The following is a 23,524-nucleotide window of genomic DNA, read 5'->3' on the forward strand; positions in this document are numbered from 1 at the left end:
CGATACCCTGGTTATCTGACGGTTCTTTTATTTAATTTATTATATTTAAATCAGTAAAGTGTCAGTCAAAACATCAATCGACAAATATTCACATTCATATGATCCACATTTTTGCTTAAAAAAAGGAAAACGATGAACTGATTATCACAATAGTTGTATCAGTTAGTTGATTGAGTACAAATGAGAATGGCTACTATACTTTAAACTGCAGGTGTTAGCCTACATCAAATCGAAAGAAAATGACATGGTTTGATAATTTGTTAATATCTTTAATTTATTTAACCACATACCTGATATTAAATACATGATTCATCACCCATCACCCTCTTAAGCTAAGTACAATACAACATTTTTTTTTAATATAACAAGGTAATGAAAGGGGAGAAAAAAACAGATGAAAAGCTTTAACATAAATAATAATATAAACACATACAGATAACAACAGTGATGGAAAGTTATTCCACCCTTTTTTTCTGACAGTAGTAATTATTTAACTTTACATAAATCTGAGTTAATGTTACAGAAAACGGCTTTTAAAATGTTATTAAAGAGTTCATGTTTGATGAAATTCATTGATAATTTAGATTCATTCTATAAAAACAATTCTGGCTTGTTGCTGAGTACAAACAATAGTTTGAGATATTTTTTGCCAGGAGATGCAATTTGTCAGACATTAAAAATACTCTTAATGTAAATGTGAATCTAGCGCAGGCTACTGCATTATTTGAATTTTAACACATGCTGAAAGTAGTATGTATAAATAGACATAAAAGGGTTCAAATGTTATTGTCTAAATTGTATGGCGTTAAATGAACATGAATGGTACTCTGTGATCAATAGCTGTTCCTGCCTGTACATAAATTAGGTAGCATAGAGTTTAAATGAATATATGATAGTTCCTCCCCAGACATACAGCAGCTGAAATCCTAACTCGTTTCATTATTTTATGATGAAAAAGTTCTTGTTTTTTCCATTAGAATTATACACATTTTAATCATGGTACTTCACAGAGATATAAGCCCTGCCTTAATGTAAGCGTGGCAGGAGCCATGACAACAGCACGAGGAGGGTTGCGGTGAGGACACTGATCCGGTGTTTTACTCCATGGGAAACTTCTGCAAATGATGAAGAAGAATTACTTTAAAAATGTGTTTTTTATGTTGTGATTTTTGATACAGAAGAATTCGATATAACTTACGTATGCCATCCACAGAAATGGAGGTAGTTTCGATGTTGAAGGCTGTGATGTTTGAAGCTGCACCAATCAACACATCTGCAATCTGAGTGCCATTGGGAACAGATGTGGATGCAAATTGAAGATCCATAGTGTTGATGATAGATCCATTCCTGAAAAAGGAATTAAAGACTAAATTTAAAAATATATATACTCTTGCATAACTTTTAAAAAGTTGTAATTATTCCAATTATAACCAATAATTGGAATGACAGTATATCAATGTAACATTAAGACATTACCTGAACATTATCACGTTCAAGAAGCGGAAAGAGGAAAATGCTTTTTGGTAGTTGGGTTCGAGCTGCAGAAACACAAGCAGGCAAACTGTGAACATTGGTGCTGTGCTTTTCCTCAATTCAGCACTGCCTTTGTATTAAATAAGTAACATTTTTCTTAAATTTATATTTTGACCAACATATTTCCAATGTATGTTCTTCATAATATACGTATATTGACAGTTTCCTTCAGTTAATCCAATTTAGGAGAAAATCAAGCAGAGGCATTTTTGGATTCGATTTCAACTGATTATGGAGAGCTGTTCAGTTGACTGGGGGGAACTGTTCTTAGACATGTACTCTCTTTTTGTTGATTCAACAAAGCTCTTACAGTGGGTGTTGGTCTAGGCTAACTAGAAGTTGATGTCAAAAATGTAAAAGCAAATCAATGTTTGCTAACTTTTGCTTTTGTGTCTGTCCAACAACTGCAATGTAATTAGCAAGCGTGTCCACCAAGCAACAAAAACACAACGCCATTTCTTGATGTTGTCACAGAGAGTTCCTTTCGAAATAATACCTGAAATGTCTTGTTTCTAAAACCACAGTGAAACAACGAACAAGAACCTAGATCTTGTGAAAGTATTTTAAATCCATTTTGTTATGGCTAATGACCTCATTCTTATCAGTCAAAACACTGCATATTGTTGTTAATGCACATATCAATTTTGAAATAAGAAAATACCGTTTGCTTTATCAATGTAGCTCGATTCACAAATGCTGATGAAGATGGATTCAGCAAGTCATTTTTAAATATCTCTCCAGCAGATCTGAAGGTCAGGCGCCGTTTGGTGAGTTTTTCAGCAGCCGTCGTTGCAGGAGTCTTAGCCGTTGTAACTGGAGTTGTAGGAGCTTTAGTTGGGGAACCTGATGTTGTTAAAACAATTATAACACTTAAATAAGTTTGAGCTTAAAAATGTGTCTAACCACCACTTATTTGGGTCTGAGCACTCGTGTTTCTTCAATGCATGAAAGGGCTATTGGTATTGGGTAAAAACAGACCTTGACATCACCTGTGTCTTTAGTGGGTAAAGATTCTCAGAAAACATGTCATAAGCTCAGTCGTTTCATCATATGGTATGTGTCTTAAAAAAAATCGTAATTCTGCCAAACAGTACTGTTCAATGCATGTTTTATAGATAAGAATACATTAACATATCAATTGTTTACTTACCAATTATTTGAATAGAGTTTGGAACGATAGTAAGGTTGAGGGAGTTTGGTGTATTCACAGCTTCTGCTAACGTGGCTATAACAACATCATCCTTTGGGATTTGCGCCGGGGAAACTGTATTGTTGAACACCAGTCCCACCTCTGCTTGAATATTCTCCATTCGCGTTCTTGCCACAACACCCCTGCACAAAAACATACATCCTTTAGTCACATGATTAAACAATTGTTTAAAAGTGTTTTGTCATCCACACTGAAACCCACGATGTACTCTTGATTAAGGTTTACATTCTGAACAATGCCTTTAGGTTTTGAAAACTTACCTGAATCCTCTGATATATGTGCGGATGAAAATAAATCCAAATTTTCTCCTGTAGATTAAATCACACTGTGAAGGAGAGACAGTAAGAATAAATTAGTATATTGAATGGTTTTTCAAAATCTAATAGTATGAAAAGGCAACTTCAGATTTTATCAAAAAAAGTAGTACTCACCACCGATACAATCAGTCTCGCCAGTGTTTTGTATTGTGTACTGTTTGGATTATTAAGTTCTTCCACAAATGGTTTTACCAAGGTTGCGGCAACAACCACAACTTTTGTTGCTGCTGTAGTAACTGCACCACCTGCATCACCAGGACGAGTTGTTGCTTGAGGTGTAACTGAGCCATCAGTTGTAACCAAACCTCCAGTTGACCCTGTTGTTTTTTGAGAACTACCACTTGTTGTAGATTTCTTGAAACGAGTTGACCCACTGGTTGTAGTCATTCCATTTGACCCGGTTGACCTTGATGTTAATGTTGACTCCCTAGTTGTAGTTGATCCTTTGGAATTGGTTGACCTAGTAAATGAACTTGACCCAACAGTTGTAGTTGAAGCATCACCCCCTGTTGACTCAGTACTTGCAGTTGAAGAGGATCCATTAGAAATGGGTGATAGAGTATGTGGGGTTGAGCCAGGAGTTTTAGTTGATTCTTTTGAATTGGTCGACCGAACAATTGAAGTTGAGACTCCAGGTGTAGCTGATCCACTGAAACTGGTTGACCCAGTGGTTACAGTTAAATCACCATTGGTAGTAGATCCAATGGAACTGGGTGAGCTACTGGTTAAAGTTGACCCATCAGCTGTTGTTGTTGATGAACCAGCAAGCTTAATGGCACCTTTTTGTAGACAATATATTAGTTGGTTTGAAATAAACAAACATTAATCACTGTTGTTCTCCTATTTGTTACTCTTGTTTCTAACTTACCCAAAAACATCAGCAAAATGGGCAAGATAGGTGCGGAACCCATCTTGTTCACTTTTGAATCTGTAAAATCAAAAATTACATTTTCTTGCAACAGCAGAATTTCAAAACACACATCAAGATTTAAGTTAATGTTTGTGATTCAGCTTCCACCACAACTTTTCGGGCTGTATAGGACAAAGATAAGTATCTACCCTGGTTAAACAGCCACTGATGAATGTGTTAAAGGCTTGAGGTAATAGTTGAAAAACTGAGAGAAGTTTAATGTTTATGAATTTTGTGAATGAAGAAAAAAGGTGAAAGTACATTGATATAGGAAATGTATTACTTATTAAGGAAGTCATAATCTCTTAAGGATGTTGGACTCTTGGTCGGTCAACCATCTGGGTCCAGACTGAAATATCTGAAGAACTATTGGACAGCTTCCATTTAAGTTTGGTATGCTCCCACAGCACAAATCTTGCTTAACTGCTGTTGATCCTCGGAATGCTACTCTACCACCACCTTGAGGTTGATAGTTGAATTACAACTATTTTAAATTAAGGATTAAATTAGGTTTAAATTAAGAGTAGAATTAGGTTAACCTAAGGATAAAGTTGGTTCAATTAAGAAAGAAAATGTGGTTAAATTACAGGATATAATGATCTTAAACTAAGGTCACATTTTATGACCAATTCATGAATAAAACCAGGCTAAAAGGTACATACTTGTATGCTGACACACCCAGAGAAGAAAGCTTTAAGAAATGTGTTAAAATGAATTATCATTTTCATACTTCATCCATATCTCAACTACTCACAAAAACATCCTAAGCCATTGGTGGAAAGTAACTAAGTACATTTACTTACTTTAAGTACTGTAATAAGTACTATTTTGACTTACTTATACTATGCTTGAGTATTTGTTTTTTATACTACTTTGTACTTCTACTCCACTACCAATTGGTAGCACATTTTGTATTTGTACTCCACTACATTCATAGTTACTAGTTACTTCTGACATAAAAACATATGATATAAAATAAGATGCAGTACCATCTTACAAATATACCCAGTATTTTACAAAGTCAAAGTAAATGGTGAAAAGATTGGCCCTACACTGAAAAACTAAAATGTTATTAATTATAGAAACAACATAATATAATATTCTGGAAATGTTTAATTATGTAAAAAGGGCCATTCTGCATACTGAGTGATTTTACTTTTAATACTATGTTGCTAATAATACTTCTGTACTTCTATTAAAATAATATCTTTGATTCAGGACTTCTACTTGGAACAGAGTACTTTCAGGTCGTAGTACCAGTACTTTTACTTAAATAAATAATCTGAGTACTTCTTCCACCAATGTAGCATGCTATAATCATACATGTTGGGCCTATGGTCTTTGTGATTCTGGCATCATCACAATATGAAATTTGACAACAGATGTACATCTTTAACAGAAACAGTGTATAACTGCAGTCTCACTGTGGTGTGGGTTAACAGAACTAGATTAATATAAAGCCACCTAATTTCATATTGTGGAACTTTGCAACTACGTGTTCAAAAAACTATATTACAATAAATATATTTTATGACTTATGATGAAGCATTTTATAATGAAACATTTATAAATAATGAAACACAAACAGAATTCTGATTCAGACCATTTTGTTTGACACTTCAGTTACAGCTTGTTATTCATTTTCCTTAAGATGTAAATCATTTATATTAATATGCAATGTGTACAGAGGTTCACATTTAAATCTGAATATTTACTTACCCAAATGAGAATAAGAAATAGCTGTCCTCTCTTAGGTGTCCTGCAGCTTTTCTTTAAGGATTTACTTCTCTTGTTCAACTGACATTGCAAACATTGCTGATGTGGCTTTGTTCTTCTAATGCCTTTATATAGTGCTTGTTTTGTGACATGACTCAGGTAATATATCTTCAAATATTTTCGCATCTTTCAATTATATAAACTGACAGTTTGTTGGCTTCATCTCGTTGTTTACTCCCTTCTTTTGTCTCATGAAAAGTCCTCCTGCTGCATTCTTCCATAACAGTCTCAGCAGTGATTGGGCTGCGAGTTACAGAGGACATGTCCGTGGTGTGTGGTCCAAATCCTCCGCTGTTTCTTTAGAACTGCACCTGTTATTTAAACAGGTTAAAATATCCTCTTCTGACCTGGAATACAATGACAATGCAACCCCAATTTAAAATTTTTAGCAAACCCGTTTTCAGAATTCAATAAACAATAAATATTAGTGATGTGTAGCGTTACCTTATCTTTAATAGTAGTGAGGTCACTGGGTTACATTACAGTTTCTCCCATTATAGATTAGAAACAAATATAAACGTTGAGAAATTATAAGAACATTTGAATTTGTAGTCAGTCTTATTTCCTGGACACATTAAATATAATAGCACCAGGACTCAAAACATCCTCAGGCTCCAAGGTCATCTTTCTTTAAAAAAAAAAACCCTCTTGATTACGCCATCTTGACCTATAAATGAACTCCAAAAAAAGGGACATGTGGAATGGGAATATTAATACACGAGTCTCCTTTATATTAATCCTAATATCGTTTTACATATTTTACTGTGACGCAATTTGCTAGAATGCAACTTTATACTTTTTGAATATGTGTTAAACACTTCAGTTGGACTCTCCTTAAATTGTGTTTATATCTACATGAAATTTAGCCCCCGTACCTCATTACTTAGCTTTTTATTTTGTGAAACATTCTACAACTGAATGAAATACCTTTGTACACAATATTGACATGGATGTACTCGCCACAAGTCTGAGTTTTAATATTGGCATAATTTTAAACGCATTTCAGAGGTGATGCCAGCTGTCTGTTCAGGTCTTGTGAAGGTGAAGGAAGTTTTGTGACAGGGACAAATAAAAAATGTTCCTGCACAGATTCAGAGGGAGTTTCATTTCTATCGTTCATGGACAATAATAAGGAGAGGATTAAAACAGAAATATTGTTATTTAACAAGTGATCTGTTGTAACAATCGGCTTGTATTCTAAGCCTATTTACCAAAAAGAAGGTTCGGGAGCTACTGGGGTTATACAACTTCGCAAGGAGTGGGGCTGATGTGTTGAATCTCACTAACTAATAATGTTCCCCCTCAAAATAAACCAGAGACAATGTAGTTTCTGGCTTCTATTAAACAGTTTAATTGGTGAAAACATACCCACAACTCCAACCAAAGTGCAAACTTAGAATAATTCTGGAGTAATTATATGTCCAACTTAAAATGCAGCCTTTACAATAGGCTGAATATGCCCAACGGAAGCAAAAAAAAAAAAAAACAGTCCCAAAGTCACGCCACAAAAATATATTCTAGTAAAGCAAAAATCACAGCAAAAAGAAGAAAAATATCCGCAGACAAAACTCTCACCGGCCGCTGTCCAAGGCAACATAGTGGCATTCACGCTGGGGTTAAGTAGTTGACGATTGCTCAGGCTCCAGGGCTCTCAAGGCTCCTCCGGCTAGCTATAAGTCATCACAGCCTCCTTTTTCAGGTTAACTTTCCCTAAAATTAAACAAACACCGCTACAGCTAAAGGCTAGGTTCCAATTTCCCCTGCTCCTTGCTGGACCACAACCTCTCTTCTTTTTTTTCCTCACCAAACATTTTCCTCTCCCTTTCTTCCCCTGGGGCCCCGCCCCCTTCTCCACACCTGAGTTCAATGCACCCCTGATTAAGGCTTTCAGGGAGTGACAGGGGAAAGCTGAAGGGGAGTGAGGGAATATAGCATATATATACAGATCTATCTGTCATTTGTTTATTTGGTAAGAGATTACAAATATAATCCATAACACAATGACCAGAGAAAGAAACATAAGCACAAATCGTCCGGGTGGAAAAGATAACGGAAATATCAGGAAAGTCAATAAACAATAATAAAAGCAAGTTTGATAACCCAGTGGTGGGCCGTCAGGGCCAGCAAGGCCTTCTCTGCTGGCCTAAACATTATCAGAATATAAATTAAATTTTGATATATTTTTTCCACAAATACGTATTAAATTATTCCCCATAGTCTATTCTCTTCATTTTATAGCGTTCGTCTTGGCTGCGCTGCTTCCAGCCTCAGAACGAGATTTGGAGGGCTGGCCTTTATGTTAGAGCTTTTATCCAATCATATTTCAGCCATAATGTGTTGCTAGGGTCAAAGAAATCTGCCCTTAGGCCTTCAGAATCAACAGTGCGGGCGCCTGTAGCTTAAAGTGAACGCAAACAAAACTGTGGCGTTAACCAATCAGATTTCGAGGTGGCGACAACGGGCCAGCTAGCAGGCTTACGCTAACGTTAGCACGTGCACATCTTCTGATTGGATACGCACTATTGAGAGGCAGAGCTAGGCAGTAGGCAGAGCCATACAGTCTATGGGCAAAGCTAGCAAACAGAACTAGAACTTGAGCGAGCTAATTTGTGTAGATTTCTACAAGCTATTTTTTTCAACCCACAATGGCTGAAGGAGGAGAAGAGATCAATTTGGTCGAAGATATAATTACAACGCCATTTTCAAAACGAACTTTTCAAGTAAAGCTACACACCTTGAAAAGGGAACGACCAACTCCAACGCTAGCGAGCCTAGCACAGCAGGGAAACTACGAGCGGTACCCCTGGCTCACAGCCTCCGAGAGCACTGCAAATTGTCTGCGGGACATGCTGTATTTAAGCAATGACGAAACAGGAAGTTCGAGCTACTGGGTTATACAACCTCGCAAGGAGTGGGCTGATGTGTGAATCACAACTAAAATTCCCTCAAAATAAACAGAGACATGTAGTTTCTGTCTTCTATAAAACAGTTAATTGTGAACATACCCACACTCACCAAAGTGCAAACTTAGAATATTCTGGAGTAATTTATGTCCAACTTACAAATGCACCTTTAGCTACAATTGCTGAAGTGCCCATGGAGCAAAAAAAAAAAAACACCCAAAGTCACCCAATTATTCCAGTAAAGCAAAATCACAGCAAAAGAAAGGAAAAAATATCCGCAGACAAAACTCTCACCGGCTCGCTCTGTCCAAGGCAACATAGTGCATTCACGCTGGGGTAAGTAGTTGACGATTGCTCAGCTCCAGGGCACTCAAGGCTCCACCCGGCTAGCTATAAGTCATCAAGCCCTCCTTTTTCAAGGTTATCGTTCCCTAAAATTAAACAAACACCGCTACAGCTAAAGGCTAGGTTCCAATTTCCCCTGCTCCTTGTGCGACCACAACCTCTCCTTCTTTTTTTTTCCTCACCCAAACATTTTCCTCTCCCTTTCTTCCCCTGTGGCCCGCCCCCTTCTCCACACCTGAGTTCAATGCACCCCTGATTAAGGCCTTCAGGGAGTGACAGGGGAAAGCTGAAGGGGAGTGAGGGAATATAGCATATATATACAGATCTATCTGTCATTTGTTTATTTGGTAAAGATTACAAAATATAATCCATAACACAATGACCAGAGAAAGAAACATAAGCACAAATCGACCGGGTGGAAAAGATAACGGAAATATCGGGAAAGTCAATAAACAATAATATAGGCAAGTTGATAACCCAAACTTAACTGCAAATTGAATGGAAACCAAGAAACAAAGACGGTATACAAACAATTCAAACACAAGCACCACAATTCTCAATTTCAATCATGTGTTTGATTTGTTCCTTACATGTTCAACATTTTTTTACAGTATTATCATTAAATATAAGTGTATCTTTGAAGAGGACAGACATTAGAATAGGAACAGATGATTCCTGCTGTGAGTTTGTATCTCCATGTTTGATTGTTTTTAGCGGGTGTCACTTGGTGGATAAAAACATCATCTAAATGAGTAACGTAATGTCAGAGAAACAGGGATGTACATTTTAAAAACCCTTCAACTGTGGATGCATTGGGCATTTCGGAAGAATGAATGGGATCAGTACCATGTCTCTACTTTAAATATGAAACTTGATGCAGCAACCAGTGAGCTTTGTCACCAGTGGGGTTTTGACTCACGTACTTTCTTCACTTGAGCTTGTGTTAACCTCCTACCCTATTTCAGGCTAACACCCAAAACCATTGACTTTGGTGGAATAGGAATGGGTAAAATGTCAGGTTTTATTCCTGCTCAACTCTATAAATTAAATAGCTAGCCTGCTTCTTTCCAAAGTAATAACATTGGTGTACCACTTAAGCACTTATTACTATCTCTCACTTCCTGCATGTGATAGAGTTTACTAGCCCTTTTTTTAAAATTGTGTATTCATCTTTAATTTGTGCTGTTTTGAGGTGGCTGGTGTTGCTCCTCATAAGTGGCATTGAAGGAATCTGAAACTTGGAATGAGGTCCTAAACACAGTTGGATGATCAAAGGTAAGCGGCCTCACTGCAGCAACTTTAGGGCAATATCTGAAGACCACTGTATTTTTCCATGCTAAGGAAACAGACTTTGAATCAACACTGGCAGGATTGATGGTGGATGCATTTGAGGAAAATGGCAAAGGTTGAGGAAGAGAAGAGTATGTGGCACCGTCCAATGTTGTTGTCGCTGGTTTTTGGGAGTCAAAGGGTGAGGTTAGAGAAACAGGCCCGGGCGATCGAGGATCGTTGGATGGCATAGTTGTAGGAGTAGCAGCTGACATTTTGGTTGGCGTGGCCGAACTACTCCCTGTTTCTTTAACAATATTCATACCTGGACTTTGGGTAGGTGTTCCTTGTGTTGATACAGAGTCCGAGGTTATAGCTACATGTGCAGTACTGTCCGTCTGAGGTGCACGTTCAGATTGAGCTGGTGTTGGGTTTGAAGATGCTCTGGATGGGACAAACGAGACACTTTGTTGTTGTTGTGAAGCCGAGGGGTTGCCCGTTGATTGTGCAGTATGTGATGTTGATATATCAGATGGTAGCTTGGTGAGTGTGTTGAAAGGAACTGATGTTTGTCCGCTAGTTTGTGTATTTATGGAAGTAGTTCCTGACAGACTATGTGTGCTGGGAAAGGTCAAACTCTGTGTTGGGGTGCTTACTGAAGATGACTCAGCAGATGTTGTTCTGGGTAACTTGGGCTCGCTAAAAGGTATCATAGATTGGGTTGCCAGGTATGTTGACAAAGTGGTTGTCTCTGTGCTTGATGGAGAATGTAACCTGTGGGGTGTGGATCCAGCTGTCCAGGGTGTAGCTTTTGTTACTGTTGTGACAGAATTTACAGTGTGTGTTTGTATGGATGGACTTTGCATTGTAGTTGGGTGAATTGTTCTTGACCCACTTGATTCAGATGCTGTTGCTTTTACTTGGGTTGTTGCTGGTGTATTTGTATCTATAGTTTGTGTCGACTTGTGTATGCTTGTTGCTAAGGACGGTGTAGTTTGTGCCGTTGTTCTTGTTGATTCCACAGTTGGCGCAAACAGCTTTGTCTGTGTTTCCACGGCTCCTCCAGTTTGTGTTGTAGGCTCACTGTGAGCTGTGGTTGATCTAGGTGTTGATGAAGTGACTGAACCTACTGATTGTGTATTGGCAGCTGTAGTTGGTGTCATTCCTCTGACTGTAGTTTCGGTCATTCCTCTGACTGTAGTTTCGGTCATTCCTCTGACTGCTGTTTCTCTCCTTCCTCTGACTGTAGTTTGTGGCAGTGTTTGTACAGACGGTGTAGTTTGGGATGGTGTTGTGGTTGATTCCCTTCTGTATGTTGATTTGTTGTCACATACACTACAGTGCCTGTTGGGGTTATGGGTATTGCTTCTGTGACTTGTGTTGGTTGTCTGGTTCTTGTGGTTGTTTCTGTTGTAGATGACATGAAGTTAGTTTGGTCTGCTGAAGAGGATATTGTCATTGGTACTGCCAATTGTGTAGTTTTCAATAGATGGTGTAGTTTGTGTTGTGGTTAGCACTGATTCACTATGTGGGGTTGTGCTGTAACGTGCTGTAGATTCAGCAGTTTGTTCAGCAGGTGTGGGTTGTTGTGTTGTTAATGGTGCTGATGTTTGTGGAATCTCTGATGTGGTTTTTACATTTGATACAGCTTCACCTGAAGTGGCTGATTGTGAGGTTAAGACTGCAGTTTGTGTTGGTCTTTGTGTTTCTGAACCTTCTGATGCTGTACTTTGGGTTAAGGTCATTGCTGATTCTGTTGTGGACACAGATTGTGTTGTGGATGCTGTTGCAACAGATGGTGTAGTTTGTTGTATTGTATTCACTGTTGATGAATGCTCAGATGCTGTACTTTGTGCTGATGTTGTTCCTGATTCTGTTGCAGACAGGGTAGATTGTGTTGGTGTAATTGTAGACACTGTTTGTGTTGTGGATGTTGCTGATTCCATTATGGGCAGAGTAGATTGTGTAGTTGTGGTCACACTTTGTGTTGTCGATGATTTTGCAATAGATGGTGTTGTAGTCACAGTCGGTGAATCCATGGGTGCTGTACTTTGGGTTGATGTTTTTGCTGATTCTGTTGTGGGTACAATAGAATGTGTTGGTGTAGATGTGATCTTACTTTGTGTTGTGGATGCTGTAGCAATAGACGATGTGGGTGGATGTATTGTAGTTACAGTTGACGAATCCTCAGATGCTGTACTTCGTGTTAAGTTAGTTCCTGATTCTGTTGCAGACAGGGTAGATTGTGTTGGTGTAATTGTAGACACTGTTTGTGTTGTGGATGTTGCTGATTCCATTGTGGGCAGAGTAGATTGTGTAGTTGTGGTCACACTTTGTGTTGTCGATGATTTTGCAATAGATGGTGTTGTAGTCACTGTAGGTGAATGCTCAGATGTTGTACTTTGGGTTAAGGTCGTTGCTGATGTGGACACAGATTGTGTTGTGGATGCTGTTGCAACAGATGGTGTAGTTTGTTGTATTGTATTCACTGTTGATGAATGCTCAGATGTTGTACTTTGGGTTGATGTTGATGCAGATTCTGATGTTATTAGAATGGATTGTGTTGGTGTAGATGTGACCATACTTGGTGTTGTAAATGATGTTACAGTTGGTGAATCCTCAGATGCTGTACTATGAGGGGATTTTGAAGTTATCAATGTAGTCTGTGATGGTCTTTGTGTTGATGAATCCTCCGATGCTGTACTTTGGTTTAGGTCGTTGCTGATGTGGACACAGATTGTGTTGTGGATGCTGTTGCAGTAGATAGTGTTGTACTCACTGTCTGTGATTCCATGGGTGCTGTACTTTGGGTTGATGTTTTTGCTGATTCTGTTGTGGGTACAATAGAATGTGTTGGTGTAGATGTGATCTTACTTTGTGTTGTGGATGCTGTAGCAATAGACGATGTGGGTGGATGTATTGTAGTTACAGTTGACGAATCCTCAGATGCTGTACTTCGTGTTAAGTTAGTTCCTGATTCTGTTGCAGACAGGGTAGATTGTGTTGGTGTAATTGTAGACACAGTTTGTGTTGTGGATGTTGCTGATTCCATTGTGGGCAGAGTAGATTGTGTAGTTGTGGTCACACTTTGTGTTGTCGATGATTTTGCAATAGATGGTGTTGTAGTCACTGTAGGTGAATGCTCAGATGTTGTACTTTGGGTTAAGGTTGTTGCTGATGTGGACACAGATTGTGTTGTGGATGCTGTTGCAACAGATGGTGTAGTTTGTTGTATTGTATTCACTGTTGATGAATGCTCAGATGTTGTACTTTGGGTTGATGTTGATGCAGATTCTGTTGTTATTAGAATGGATTGTGTTGGTGTAGATGTGACCATACTTTGTGTTGTAAATGATGTTACAGTTGGTGAATCCTCAGATGCTGTACTATGAGGGGATTTTGAAGTTATCAATGTAGTCTGTGATGGTCTTTGTGTTGATGAATCCTCCGATGCTGTACTTTGGTTTAAGGTCGTTGCTGATGTGGACACAGATTGTGTTGTGGATGCTGTTGCAGTAGATAGTGTTGTACTCACTGTCGGTGATTCCATGGGTGCTGTACTTTGGGTTGATGTTTTTGCTGATTCTGTTGTGGGTACAATAGAATGTGTTGGTGTAGATGTGATCTTACTTTGTGTTGTGGATGCTGTAGCAATAGACGATGTGGGTGGATGTATTGTAGTTACAGTTGACGAATCCTCAGATGCTGTACTTCGTGTTAAGTTATTTCCTGATTCTGTTGCAGACAGGGTAGATTGTGTTGGTGTAATTGTAGACACAGTTTGTGTTGTGGATGTTGCTGATTCCATTATGGGCAGAGTAGATTGTGTAGTTGTGGTCACACTTTGTGTTGTCGATGATTTTGCAATAGATGGTGTTGTAGTCACTGTAGGTGAATGCTCAGATGTTGTACTTTGGGTTAAGGTCGTTGCTGATGTGGACACAGATTGTGTTGTGGATGCTGTTGCAACAGATGGTGTAGTTTGTTGTATTGTATTCACTGTTGATGAATGCTCAGATGTTGTACTTTGGGTTGATGTTGATGCAGATTCTGTTGTTATTAGAATGGATTGTGTTGGTGTAGATGTGACCATACTTTGTGTTGTAAATGATGTTACAGTTGGTGAATCCTCAGATGCTGTACTATGAGGGGATTTTGAAGTTATCAATGTAGTCTGTGATGGTCTTTGTGTTGATGAATCCTCCGATGCTGTACTTTGGTTTAAGGTCGTTGCTGATGTGGACACAGATTGTGTTGTGGATGCTGTTGCAGTAGATAGTGTTGTACTCACTGTCGGTGAATCCATGGGTGCTGTACTTTGGGTTGATGTTTTTGCTGATTCTGTTGTGGGTACAATAGAATGTGTTGGTGTAGATGTGATCTTACTTTGTGTTGTGGATGCTGTAGCAATAGACGATGTGGGTGGATGTATTGTAGTTACAGTTGACGAATCCTCAGATGCTGTACTTCGTGTTAAGTTAGTTCCTGATTCTGTTGCAGACAGGGTAGATTGTGTTGGTGTAATTGTAGACACAGTTTGTGTTGTGGATGTTGCTGATTCCATTATGGGCAGAGTAGATTGTGTAGTTGTGGTCACACTTTGTGTTGTCGATGATTTTGCAATAGATGGTGTTGTAGTCACTGTAGGTGAATGCTCAGATGTTGTACTTTGGGTTAAGGTCGTTGCTGATGTGGACACAGATTGTGTTGTGGATGCTGTTGCAACAGATGGTGTAGTTTGTTGTATTGTATTCACTGTTGATGAATGCTCAGATGTTGTACTTTGGGTTGATGTTGATGCAGATTCTGGTGTTATTAGAATGGATTGTGTTGGTGTAGATGTGACCATACTTTGTGTTGTAAATGATGTTACAGTTGGTGAATCCTCAGATGCTGTACTATGAGGGGATTTTGAAGTTATCAATGTAGTCTGTGATGGTCTTTGTGTTGATGAATCCTCCGATGCTGTACTTTGTGGTGATGTTGTTGCTGATTCTGTTGTTGGCAGAGTAGATTGTTTTACCGTTGTTGTGGACCCAGATTGTGTTGTGGATGCTGTTGAAGTAGATAGTGTTGTACTCACTGTCGGTGAATCCATGGGTGCTGTACTTTGGGTTGATATTTTTGCTGATTCTGTTGTGGGTACAATAGAAGGTGTTGGTGTAGATGTGATCTTACTTTGTGTTGTGAATGTTGTTGCAATGGTTGGTGTAGTTTGTTGTTTTGTAGACACTGTTGGTAAAACCTCAGATGCTGTACCTTGTGCTGATTGTGAGGTGATAGATGTAGTTTGTGTTGGTCTTTGTGTTTCTGAAGCTACAGGTGATGTTCTTTGGAATGATGTTATTGCTGTGGGTTGAATAGATTGTGTTGGTGTAGTTGTAGATACAGTTTGTGTTGTGGATGAATCCTCAAATGCTGATGACACTGTTGACAGTGTTGAAGCTTTGGTTGCTGGTGTGGTGTCGGATTTTGTTGCTATGGATGTGCTTTGCGTTTCAGCCAGTACAATTTGTGATGGTGTTGCTGTTGATAATGCAATCTCAGCTAGCATCATGGTATGGCTTTCGGTTGGCATGAGTTTTGTTGTGAGTGCTTTAGATATTGTGGTCTGAGGTGTGGCCGCAATGGCACTCACAGTTAGCTTTGTGAGTGTGTTAACAAGGTGTGTTTTTTCCAGGGTTGTAAATGAGAGAGTTTGATGCAGGGATGCTGAAGGGGTCTCACTGGTTCCCACTAGATCCACCCCAGTTGAAGTCGTTACAGGTGAGCTGGTGTCTTTGCTGGACTGAGCTGTGGTCAGTGGTGTGGGTGAAAGAGTCTGTGTGGAGTCGGTGTGTATCTGTGAGGCAGTCACACTTCCTGCTGGGGAATTCATCCCATTTGACACATTAAACACCAATGTGGAAGTTCCTGAACCAACAGATGAAGTGTGGGTGTTTACCAGCAATGTAGCTGAATGGCTTTTGGTTGTGTCAGGTGATGGACTGGTTTGGACAGGTTCTCGGAAAACTGTTGCAGGTGTTACCTGAGAAACAGAGGTGCTTTCACTGACAGGGCCTATAATTAAGCCCTGAATTTCCGCTGGTAGAGCTGTAACTATTTCCTCCATCACATCTGATGTTTCTGCTTTGTCTCCAGTTACGGTTGCCCTTATTGAAGATCCTACGGTTTCATGTCTGCTGTTGGAGCTAGATAATGTTACTCCAGTCGAAGTAAATGCAGTGGGTGGAGTTTGAGAGGTGGATGTTTTAGGTGTTGTCGTATCCGCAATGGTCAAAGCATTTGTGTTGATAGCAGGAACCTCGATAGAGACTGTGACCAAGAAGAGAGCTGGGAAGAGAGCCGTATTAGAGGAAAGGGAGATTAAAATCTCACATCAGGCGTCATAGATAGATAGATAGATAGATAGATAGATAGATAGATAGATAGATAGATAGATAGATAGATAGATAGATAGATAGATAGATGGATCCTTTATTGATCCCAATTTTTACATTGCAGCAAAAATAAATTAAAATGTATAAAATATACATACAAAATGAACACAAAATGAAATGAAAAATAAACACAGATCTAAGCAGTACTATAAAGTATGATATTGTACATTAGGTGTTGGAGGAATGGAATATTAAATAGGATCCAAATGTGAAATGAACAGCGTTCAGTAGACATGAACAGCGTTCATTTCACATTTATCATAAACTATAGCAGCAATGTCATCACTTTTTAAGCTTTAAGATATCAGAAACCCAGAGAACCACCCTGCTGTTCGCACAAATATGTAAAAAGCATTCATTGTTCTTTTGAGAAATACCTGAAAACATTTCCGTATAGAAAGAATGAGCCAACCCTTTGAGGTTGCATGGATATTTATGTGCGGAGCTGCATTGAATGCCTTACAGTTTCATGGAGTATTATAATTCATTTTCATTGATTATTGTCTTGAATTTTTGGTTTGGTAAGGATGCCTATCATCAGTATACTACATATAGTAAATGTAGGACATATAATACAGTACATATAGAGTTAGTGATACCTTAGTTGATGCAGTCTAACCTGACTCACCTGCCAGCAGGCTGAGAAAGATCCCACAGTTCATGATGAACTTTTATCCATGAGCATATCTGATTAAAAACAAAAAGGAGCAACACATTATTCCTGATTCTGTGTCCAGAGAGTTAAAACGCAAAGAAACCGGTGCATCTTTTGTCATGATCTTTTTTGTGATTTTAAAAAGTATTTTCTCTCGTCTGGTTTTCTTACAGTCTTTGTTTTTTGCCGCCTTTGCAATTGCCCTGATTCTTTCTACCTGTGTATGATCTCCTCGCTGCCATTGCGTCGTTATCTGCCCTCTCCAGCTGAGTCTTGCTAATGTAATTTGTCCCGTCTCTAAATATGCCTGTCTGTCGAAATGTTCCCCGTCAGTCAGTCTATGTTCCTGTCTGGATTCCCCGAATGTCCTGCCTGTGTTCCTGCTCTTGTCCCTCTGTACCCATTATTTTTAACCTTACTACCCTGTTTTTCATCAGCTTTTTTGTAGTAAAAGCTTGCTTTTTGTTAGGAATACCTGCCATCCTATTATTATTTACTCTTTTTGCCAACATCCTGCCAAAAACCCTGACAGATTTCTCTCACAAATATTTAAAGTAGGGGTTTCTTTGTCAGAACCTATGTCTTGTTTGTTATTGTTATTAAAAACAGATGAGTATGCCATTAACTGTCTCCAATTTCGATCACCTGCAGTGACCGAGAAATCGATGTCGTACATTGTTTGTGCAGTGCATCATAATGTGCTACGCTAAACTTATTCCTTGATGACATCACCCTTGGATATTAGGCTACTTGTGTTTTGTATTTCAACTGCTTTTATTGTAATGCAATGTTTATAGGTGAAAGAAAGCATAACTGGGGCAGCAGTGTATATATTACTCAATAATATACATAACAGGCATAAATTCCACTCTTTATTTGTAGTAAAGTTCTTCTTCTCGACATCTCCGCTCAAATTTCTCGTCGTCTTAGATGCAAACTTTGACTTGGGAATGGCCTATAGTTTTTTGAGATGGGTAAAACAGGCATTGCGGGAATGAGAAGATTCAGCACGAGGTGTCATTAAAGGAGATGCACTTTGACCTTGGAGAAAAAGATGATCAAATCAAAGACGAAGAACAACGACAGCATGATACTGATGAAAATGTATATAATATAATAGCAAAATGTCATACGTTTTTAATCTGTGCACCATCATTTAGAACTCTCAGGTCTTCTGGGAGGGGTCTGCTTTCTGTCCCCAGAGTCAGAACTAAACATGGAGAAGCAGCGTTCAGTTATTATGCTCCAAATATCATTACTGCCAGAAAACTGCAGGTCTGCTGCAACTCTCTGCTGCACATACTTTGTTTGTGCTGTTGCTTTAAAGGAAATCACAAAACCATTTGCAGTATATCTTACACTGCAATGTAACTCTTATTCTTGTATTTTAAACAGGTCTTATGGTATTTTAGCTGGTTTTATCTGTATAATCTTGGACTAATGTTGCATACTCAATGTGTATGTGCTGTATAAATAAATGTGCCTTGCCTTGTCCATTAACCCTAACCTACACACACCTGCTGTCGTAGTGAATGGGCTCGTCTCATTCAGAGTAATGCAGCAGCACTGACAATGACTCGCCGTATTTGAAGCAATATATCTGCATGTTTTTAACTTCATGGCTTATTACACCTTCTTTAAGTAGCCTTGGTTAAAAGTGTCAACTAAATCAAATGTAATAGAGGTGATTAGTGTGACTCTCTGACACAGGGTGTAGTAGGGGTAGTCGTTTTGAATTAGGTAGAGTGTTTTTACAACATAAAGCAGTACATATAAAAAACATAGTCAGAGACAAAGCCAGATTCAAAGCACAAGGGTGGCGCTTGTGAAATTGGGCTATACAAATGAAATGGATGTGACCTCTAAAATGTGTAGTTCACTTTTGTACTGAGATATGATCTTTTATTTCATGTTTTTACTGTTAAAAAACTAACTGAACAACAAACACACATCCTTGAGAAGCCTTCAGGAAGTGCAGGATCCAAACAAGCTCTGTGTGGATATCCACCAAGTTAATTTGCACAAAACCCATTTAATGTACCCATGTAACTAGCAAGCACAACACAAAACATTGAATCAGTGGATACAAATCTGAAAAGCAAGACGTGTGCAGTGCTTCCTGACTGGCCTGCGTCTATCTGACAGAGACGATCGAAACGACTCCAACAGCGTTATAAATCAAAAGCCACACTCACCTATCTGCAGCACTGACCCACAGCCTGGGAAAAATAAAATAAAAGGAGGAACAGTTTTACGCTGTCGTACTAAACAGAACAAGTTCTTCCTGCCTGAACGACGCCTGTCAGTCACCAACCCTGAAAAGGAATCTGCACAGCTTTTATTTTTAGGATTAGAAATGACAAAACTTACATGTGTCTGTAACTGTTCTTTACTCCTGAGAAGAGACATGTTTCTGATGGAGATGGTGATGATTAGCTAACAGTGGTGAACAGCCCCTCACACTCCTCACAGCACCTCAGAAACATGTCATTTCTGGTGAGTGTAGCGGCGGCTGTGATTCAGGGTCGTCTACCAATCAGAGGGTCAGTGTCAGTCAACATGTCAAAGTGCCTTTGAGCAAGATACTGTCACTCAACCAGCTCCCGGAGGCACAACCAACAGAGCTGCTTTAAAGTATTGTAATATAGAGAAACTTATATACTGTAGATGTAAAGTACTGACATGCCTAATGCTGGCGCCTGGTAATGCAGGTTGTTCCAGAAACACATTCCAGCATTCTGACGTACACACACATACATACACACACACACACACACACACACACACACACACACACACACACACACACACACACACACACACAACACTTGTGTAACATAAAGTTGCAATCGAAATGATTTAACCCCATAAATATCTGGATTGGCTAGGGGTTTGTTGAGAGTGACGTTTGATAGCATGTTAGAAATATCGCTACTGCTCAAAAGAATTGTCCAAAAAGTTCAGAGAAGAGATCATTGCCTTGCACAAACAAGGAAAAGTATACGAAAAGATAGCAAAAGCACCGTATGTTCCTTGAGATACAGTTGGACGCCTAGTTTGCAAGTTCGAAGTTAAAGGAACAGTGGCTTCACTACCTGGATGTGGCAGAAAGAGAAAGCTATCAGTGAGCTATCAGCACTGAGGTTTAAGTTTGCACAGTAAGGCACATACTCCAAGACTTACACCACTAGGGACCCAAAGCACAGGAAAAGTCGACTCCAATATGCTCAAAACCATATAAATATACCACAGAAGTTTGGGAATACTGTTCTCTGGAGCGATTAAACAAAACTGGAACTTTTCGGGCCTATGGATCAGCGGTATGTCTGTAGGAAGAAGAATGAAGCATGCTGAAAAGAATACCCTGCCTACAGTGAAGCATGGCGGTGGCTCAGTGATACTTTGGGGCTGCTGTGGTGCATCTAGCGCTGGAAACCTGCAGCATGCGTAGGGCATTATGGATTCAGTCAAGTATCAGGAAATCTTGGGAAAAAACGTCATGCCGTCTGTGAGGAAGCTGAGGCTTGGGCGTCATTGGACCTTCCAACAGCACAATGATTCCAAACATATCTCAAAGTCCACCAAGTCTTCTACCACAAAAGAAGATTCTAGAGTGGCTGTCACAGTCGCCGGACTTAAACCCCATAGAAAATCTCTGGTGGCATTTAAAGAAGGCGATTGCCAGCAGGTCATAACAAAAAAGGGTGCTCTACAAAGTAATGAAGATACTTGTCATGAAGGGGTTGAGTCATTTTGAGGCTGCAGTAATCATTAAAAATAGCATTTTCTGTTGAATTTGGATAAAAACTCTTGTAATATTAGTTTCATTGAAGTACTTCAACAGTTCTTTTGCCATTTGTTTATTACAAACAGCTGAGAAATTGTATATGTTGCCAATAAACCTAATGTGCAATGGCGGTTGAATTAGTTCAATATGCAGCTGTAGTGATGTCATTATATTCTGAAGGTAAACAAAGGATTCCAATTGAGTTATCAGTTTGATGAATTGAGCAACCCACTCAAGCAGAGGTACAAGTTTCGGCACATTTCTGTTTACAAAATGTACATTCAATGGTGCGAGCTCCTTTAATTCTCAGGATTAAATTATTTACAGCTATGGAAACATGACTGACAACAGCTTTCACAATTTTGCTCAGTGCCAACTCTAACCACATCAAGTGAGGTGGAGTTCACTGTCCTGACCGGAATCAGAAAATGTCAGTGTTCCTGTGCAACACACCCATCAACCGCAGCACCAACAGTATTGTGTGCTTTTCTTAGGTGTGGCGCACATTAATGACAGATATAGATGCACGCTAATAACACACCTCACCTTGTTTGTTTCATTGTTATTTTTATTATTATAACCATGAAATATAGGCTAACATTTCAGTTGTCAAAAAATTATAAGAAAAAACTTAGTAAAACTATGGGAATGTATTAATGTGTACTAGAATAAGAACAACAATGCCTTGGTTAAAACGTAACACTACATCATGTCTTAGATTGTAATTTTAATATGAATTTTGGTGTATCCAAGTTTTTAAAAGTGTAGATTACATGTTTTAACAATGCTTCAATAGCTGCTCTTTATAAATGATACAGAAGACCGTGAGAACATTTTCTTAAAGCATGTTGCCGTCGCTGCTTTTAAATGAGCCATATCCTTCACTGCACTGCAGAATTACTCCTGCTGAAGAATAAAATAATTTATCCATGGCATGGGTGAAGATACATAACTCACAGAGTTTCATGAATCGTCCCCGCTTAGAGACGCACACAAACAGCTTTGCTATCAAACTCCTTAAACTTTCTGATCTGCTTACACACACACACTGACTTACCTGAGCTGTAAAACACCTTTGTTTTTATGAACACAATGCTCTTCTGCTTCTGAGAAATTCCGTACTGTTGATTCCATTCAGGATTGTTTTGTGGTTGTATCCTGGCAACATAAATGAAATGAAACAAAAAGTGCGCAGTGTGTGTGTGTGTGTGTGTGTGTGTGTGTGTGTGTGTGTGTGTGTGTGTGTGTGTGTGTGTGTGTGTGTGTGTGTGTGTGTGTGTGTGTGTGTGTGTGCACGCGCATGTACATTCTCCTGTTGGGCTGTCTCTTGCAAGAGCAGCTGGGCTACGCCAAGAAATAGGTGCATCACACCTGGTTTGTGTGAACAGGGAGAAAAATCTGTTTCGAGCAGCTTGAGTTAAATTCCTGTCAAGTATTAAGACGAGGGTTGCCAACTCTGGGTTACTGGCTGGAGTGAGATTTTAATATCATGGGTTTAATTAAACATACGGGGTCAGGGATTGACCAACCTGCTCCCACTGTTCTGCTGTCTGTTATCATTGTTAAGAATGGTGGGGGAGTTTTTTTTTTTTTTTTAAACACTGTAAATAACCAACCAAAAACTATCGCCAGTTCATCTTGCAAAATATATACAGATAAGTAGCGAAAGTATTATTAAAAATACTCACATGTATGTGTGCAGGAAGAAAGTGCAGGTATTGTGCAAAAGTGCAGGCTTGATGTGCAGTCCGGGTTATTGTTGGTGAGTTGGTTAACCCCTGGTTGTGCAGCCTGATGGCTACAGGCACAAAGGAGTTTCCCAGGAGTTTCCCAGGAGCTTCGTGCTGTACCGAAGGTGGGATGAGTCTGTGGCTGAACCTACTCCTCATCTTCACTAGCTCTGCATGAAGCGGGTGGGAGGGGTTATCCAGGATAACTGTCCAGTTTCCTCCTCGTCCTCCCCTCAGCCACCTCCTCCAGATTGTCGAGTTTAACTCCAACAACAGAGCTAGCCTTCCTCACAAGCTCGTTCAGCCTGTCATCATCCCTTTTGTTGGTGTTTCAACCCCAGTACACCACGGCAAAGAAGAGCACACTGGCCCCCACAGACTGATAAAACATTGGCAGCAGCCTCATGCACACGTTGAGGCCCTGAGCCTCTTCAGGAAGAACAGCTTGCTCTGTCCCTTCCTGAAGAGAGCATCAGTGTTGTCACTCGAGTCCAGTTTATTGTTCAAGTGCACTCCCAGGAACGTGTAGCTGTTCACCACCTCCACCTCCTCCCCCCTGATGGTGATGGGGGTTAGAGGCCTCTTTGTGCTCCGCCTGAGCTCCTTAGTCTTGCTGATGTTGAACTGGAGGTGATTGTTGTCACACCAG

At 39.4% G+C, this 23,524-nt stretch overlaps 3 protein-coding genes across 8 annotated transcripts; all 3 read right to left on the bottom strand.

Annotated features, from left to right (window-relative positions):
* Positions 1-248: 248 nt before the first annotated feature.
* LOC134875894 (mucin-12-like) lies at positions 249-7,843 on the bottom strand. 2 transcript variants are annotated; one of them, XM_063900625.1, is made up of 10 exons: positions 7,322-7,843; positions 5,690-6,057; positions 3,929-3,988; positions 3,175-3,839; positions 3,004-3,068; positions 2,684-2,865; positions 2,195-2,376; positions 1,477-1,538; positions 1,199-1,347; positions 249-1,115 (listed from the first exon to the last, which is right to left on the bottom strand). In XM_063900625.1, the coding sequence occupies exons 3-10, from the start codon at positions 3,969-3,971 to the stop codon at positions 1,027-1,029; spliced, it is 1,437 nt and encodes a 478-aa protein (XP_063756695.1). In that variant the 5' UTR covers positions 3,972-3,988; positions 5,690-6,057; positions 7,322-7,843; the 3' UTR covers positions 249-1,026. The 2 variants fall into 2 exon arrangements, with proteins under 2 accessions (XP_063756695.1, XP_063756694.1); XM_063900624.1 differs by having other exon boundaries at positions 5,690-6,093.
* A 2,307-nt stretch (positions 7,844-10,150) lies between these two features.
* On the bottom strand, positions 10,151-12,970 carry LOC134875895 (mucin-2-like). Its single transcript, XM_063900627.1, has one exon. It carries the CDS (start codon positions 12,843-12,845, stop codon positions 11,691-11,693), a length of 1,155 nt encoding a protein of 384 aa, XP_063756697.1. The 5' UTR covers positions 12,846-12,970; the 3' UTR covers positions 10,151-11,690.
* Positions 12,909-22,278, bottom strand: LOC134875891 (mucin-2-like). Of its 5 annotated transcripts, none has more exons than XM_063900612.1 (4): positions 22,203-22,247; positions 18,492-18,568; positions 17,332-17,390; positions 12,909-16,596 (listed from the first exon to the last, which is right to left on the bottom strand). In XM_063900612.1, exons 3-4 carry the CDS (start codon positions 17,363-17,365, stop codon positions 12,974-12,976), a joined length of 3,657 nt encoding a protein of 1,218 aa, XP_063756682.1. In that variant the 5' UTR covers positions 17,366-17,390; positions 18,492-18,568; positions 22,203-22,247; the 3' UTR covers positions 12,909-12,973. The 5 variants fall into 5 exon arrangements, 4 of the variants coding, with proteins under 4 accessions (XP_063756682.1, XP_063756680.1, XP_063756683.1 ...); XM_063900610.1 differs by lacking the exon at positions 22,203-22,247 and adding an exon at positions 19,554-19,576; XM_063900613.1 differs by lacking the exon at positions 18,492-18,568 and having other exon boundaries at positions 22,203-22,278.
* Positions 22,279-23,524: the final 1,246 nt, after the last annotated feature.

The sequence above is a fragment of the Eleginops maclovinus genome, chromosome 14 (assembly GCF_036324505.1).
Source record: "Eleginops maclovinus isolate JMC-PN-2008 ecotype Puerto Natales chromosome 14, JC_Emac_rtc_rv5, whole genome shotgun sequence".
In the NCBI taxonomy this organism is placed as follows: domain Eukaryota; kingdom Metazoa; phylum Chordata; class Actinopteri; order Perciformes; family Eleginopidae; genus Eleginops; species Eleginops maclovinus.

What these genes read in the sequence shown, in the direction of transcription:
- LOC134875894 (XM_063900625.1), bottom strand. Translation starts at nt 3,971, where the DNA reads ATGGGTTCCGCACCTATCTTGCCCATTTTGCTGATGTTTTTGG. An exon ending in CATTTTGCTGATGTTTTTGG is followed by an intron (nt 3,840 to 3,928) that starts GTAAGTTAGAAA and finishes GTCTACAAAAAG; the next exon opens with GTGCCATTAAGCTTGCTGGT. An exon ending in AAACTCTATTCAAATAATTG is followed by an intron (nt 2,377 to 2,683) that starts GTAAGTAAACAA and finishes TAACAACATCAG; the next exon opens with GTTCCCCAACTAAAGCTCCT.
- LOC134875895 (XM_063900627.1), bottom strand. Translation starts at nt 12,845, where the DNA reads ATGGTCACATCTACACCAACACAATCCATTCTAATAACATCAGAATCT.
- LOC134875891 (XM_063900613.1), bottom strand. Translation starts at nt 17,365, where the DNA reads ATGAACTGTGGGATCTTTCTCAGCCTGCTGGCAG. An exon ending in CTTTCTCAGCCTGCTGGCAG is followed by an intron (nt 16,597 to 17,331) that starts GTGAGTCAGGTT and finishes CTCTCTTCCCAG; the next exon opens with CTCTCTTCTTGGTCACAGTC.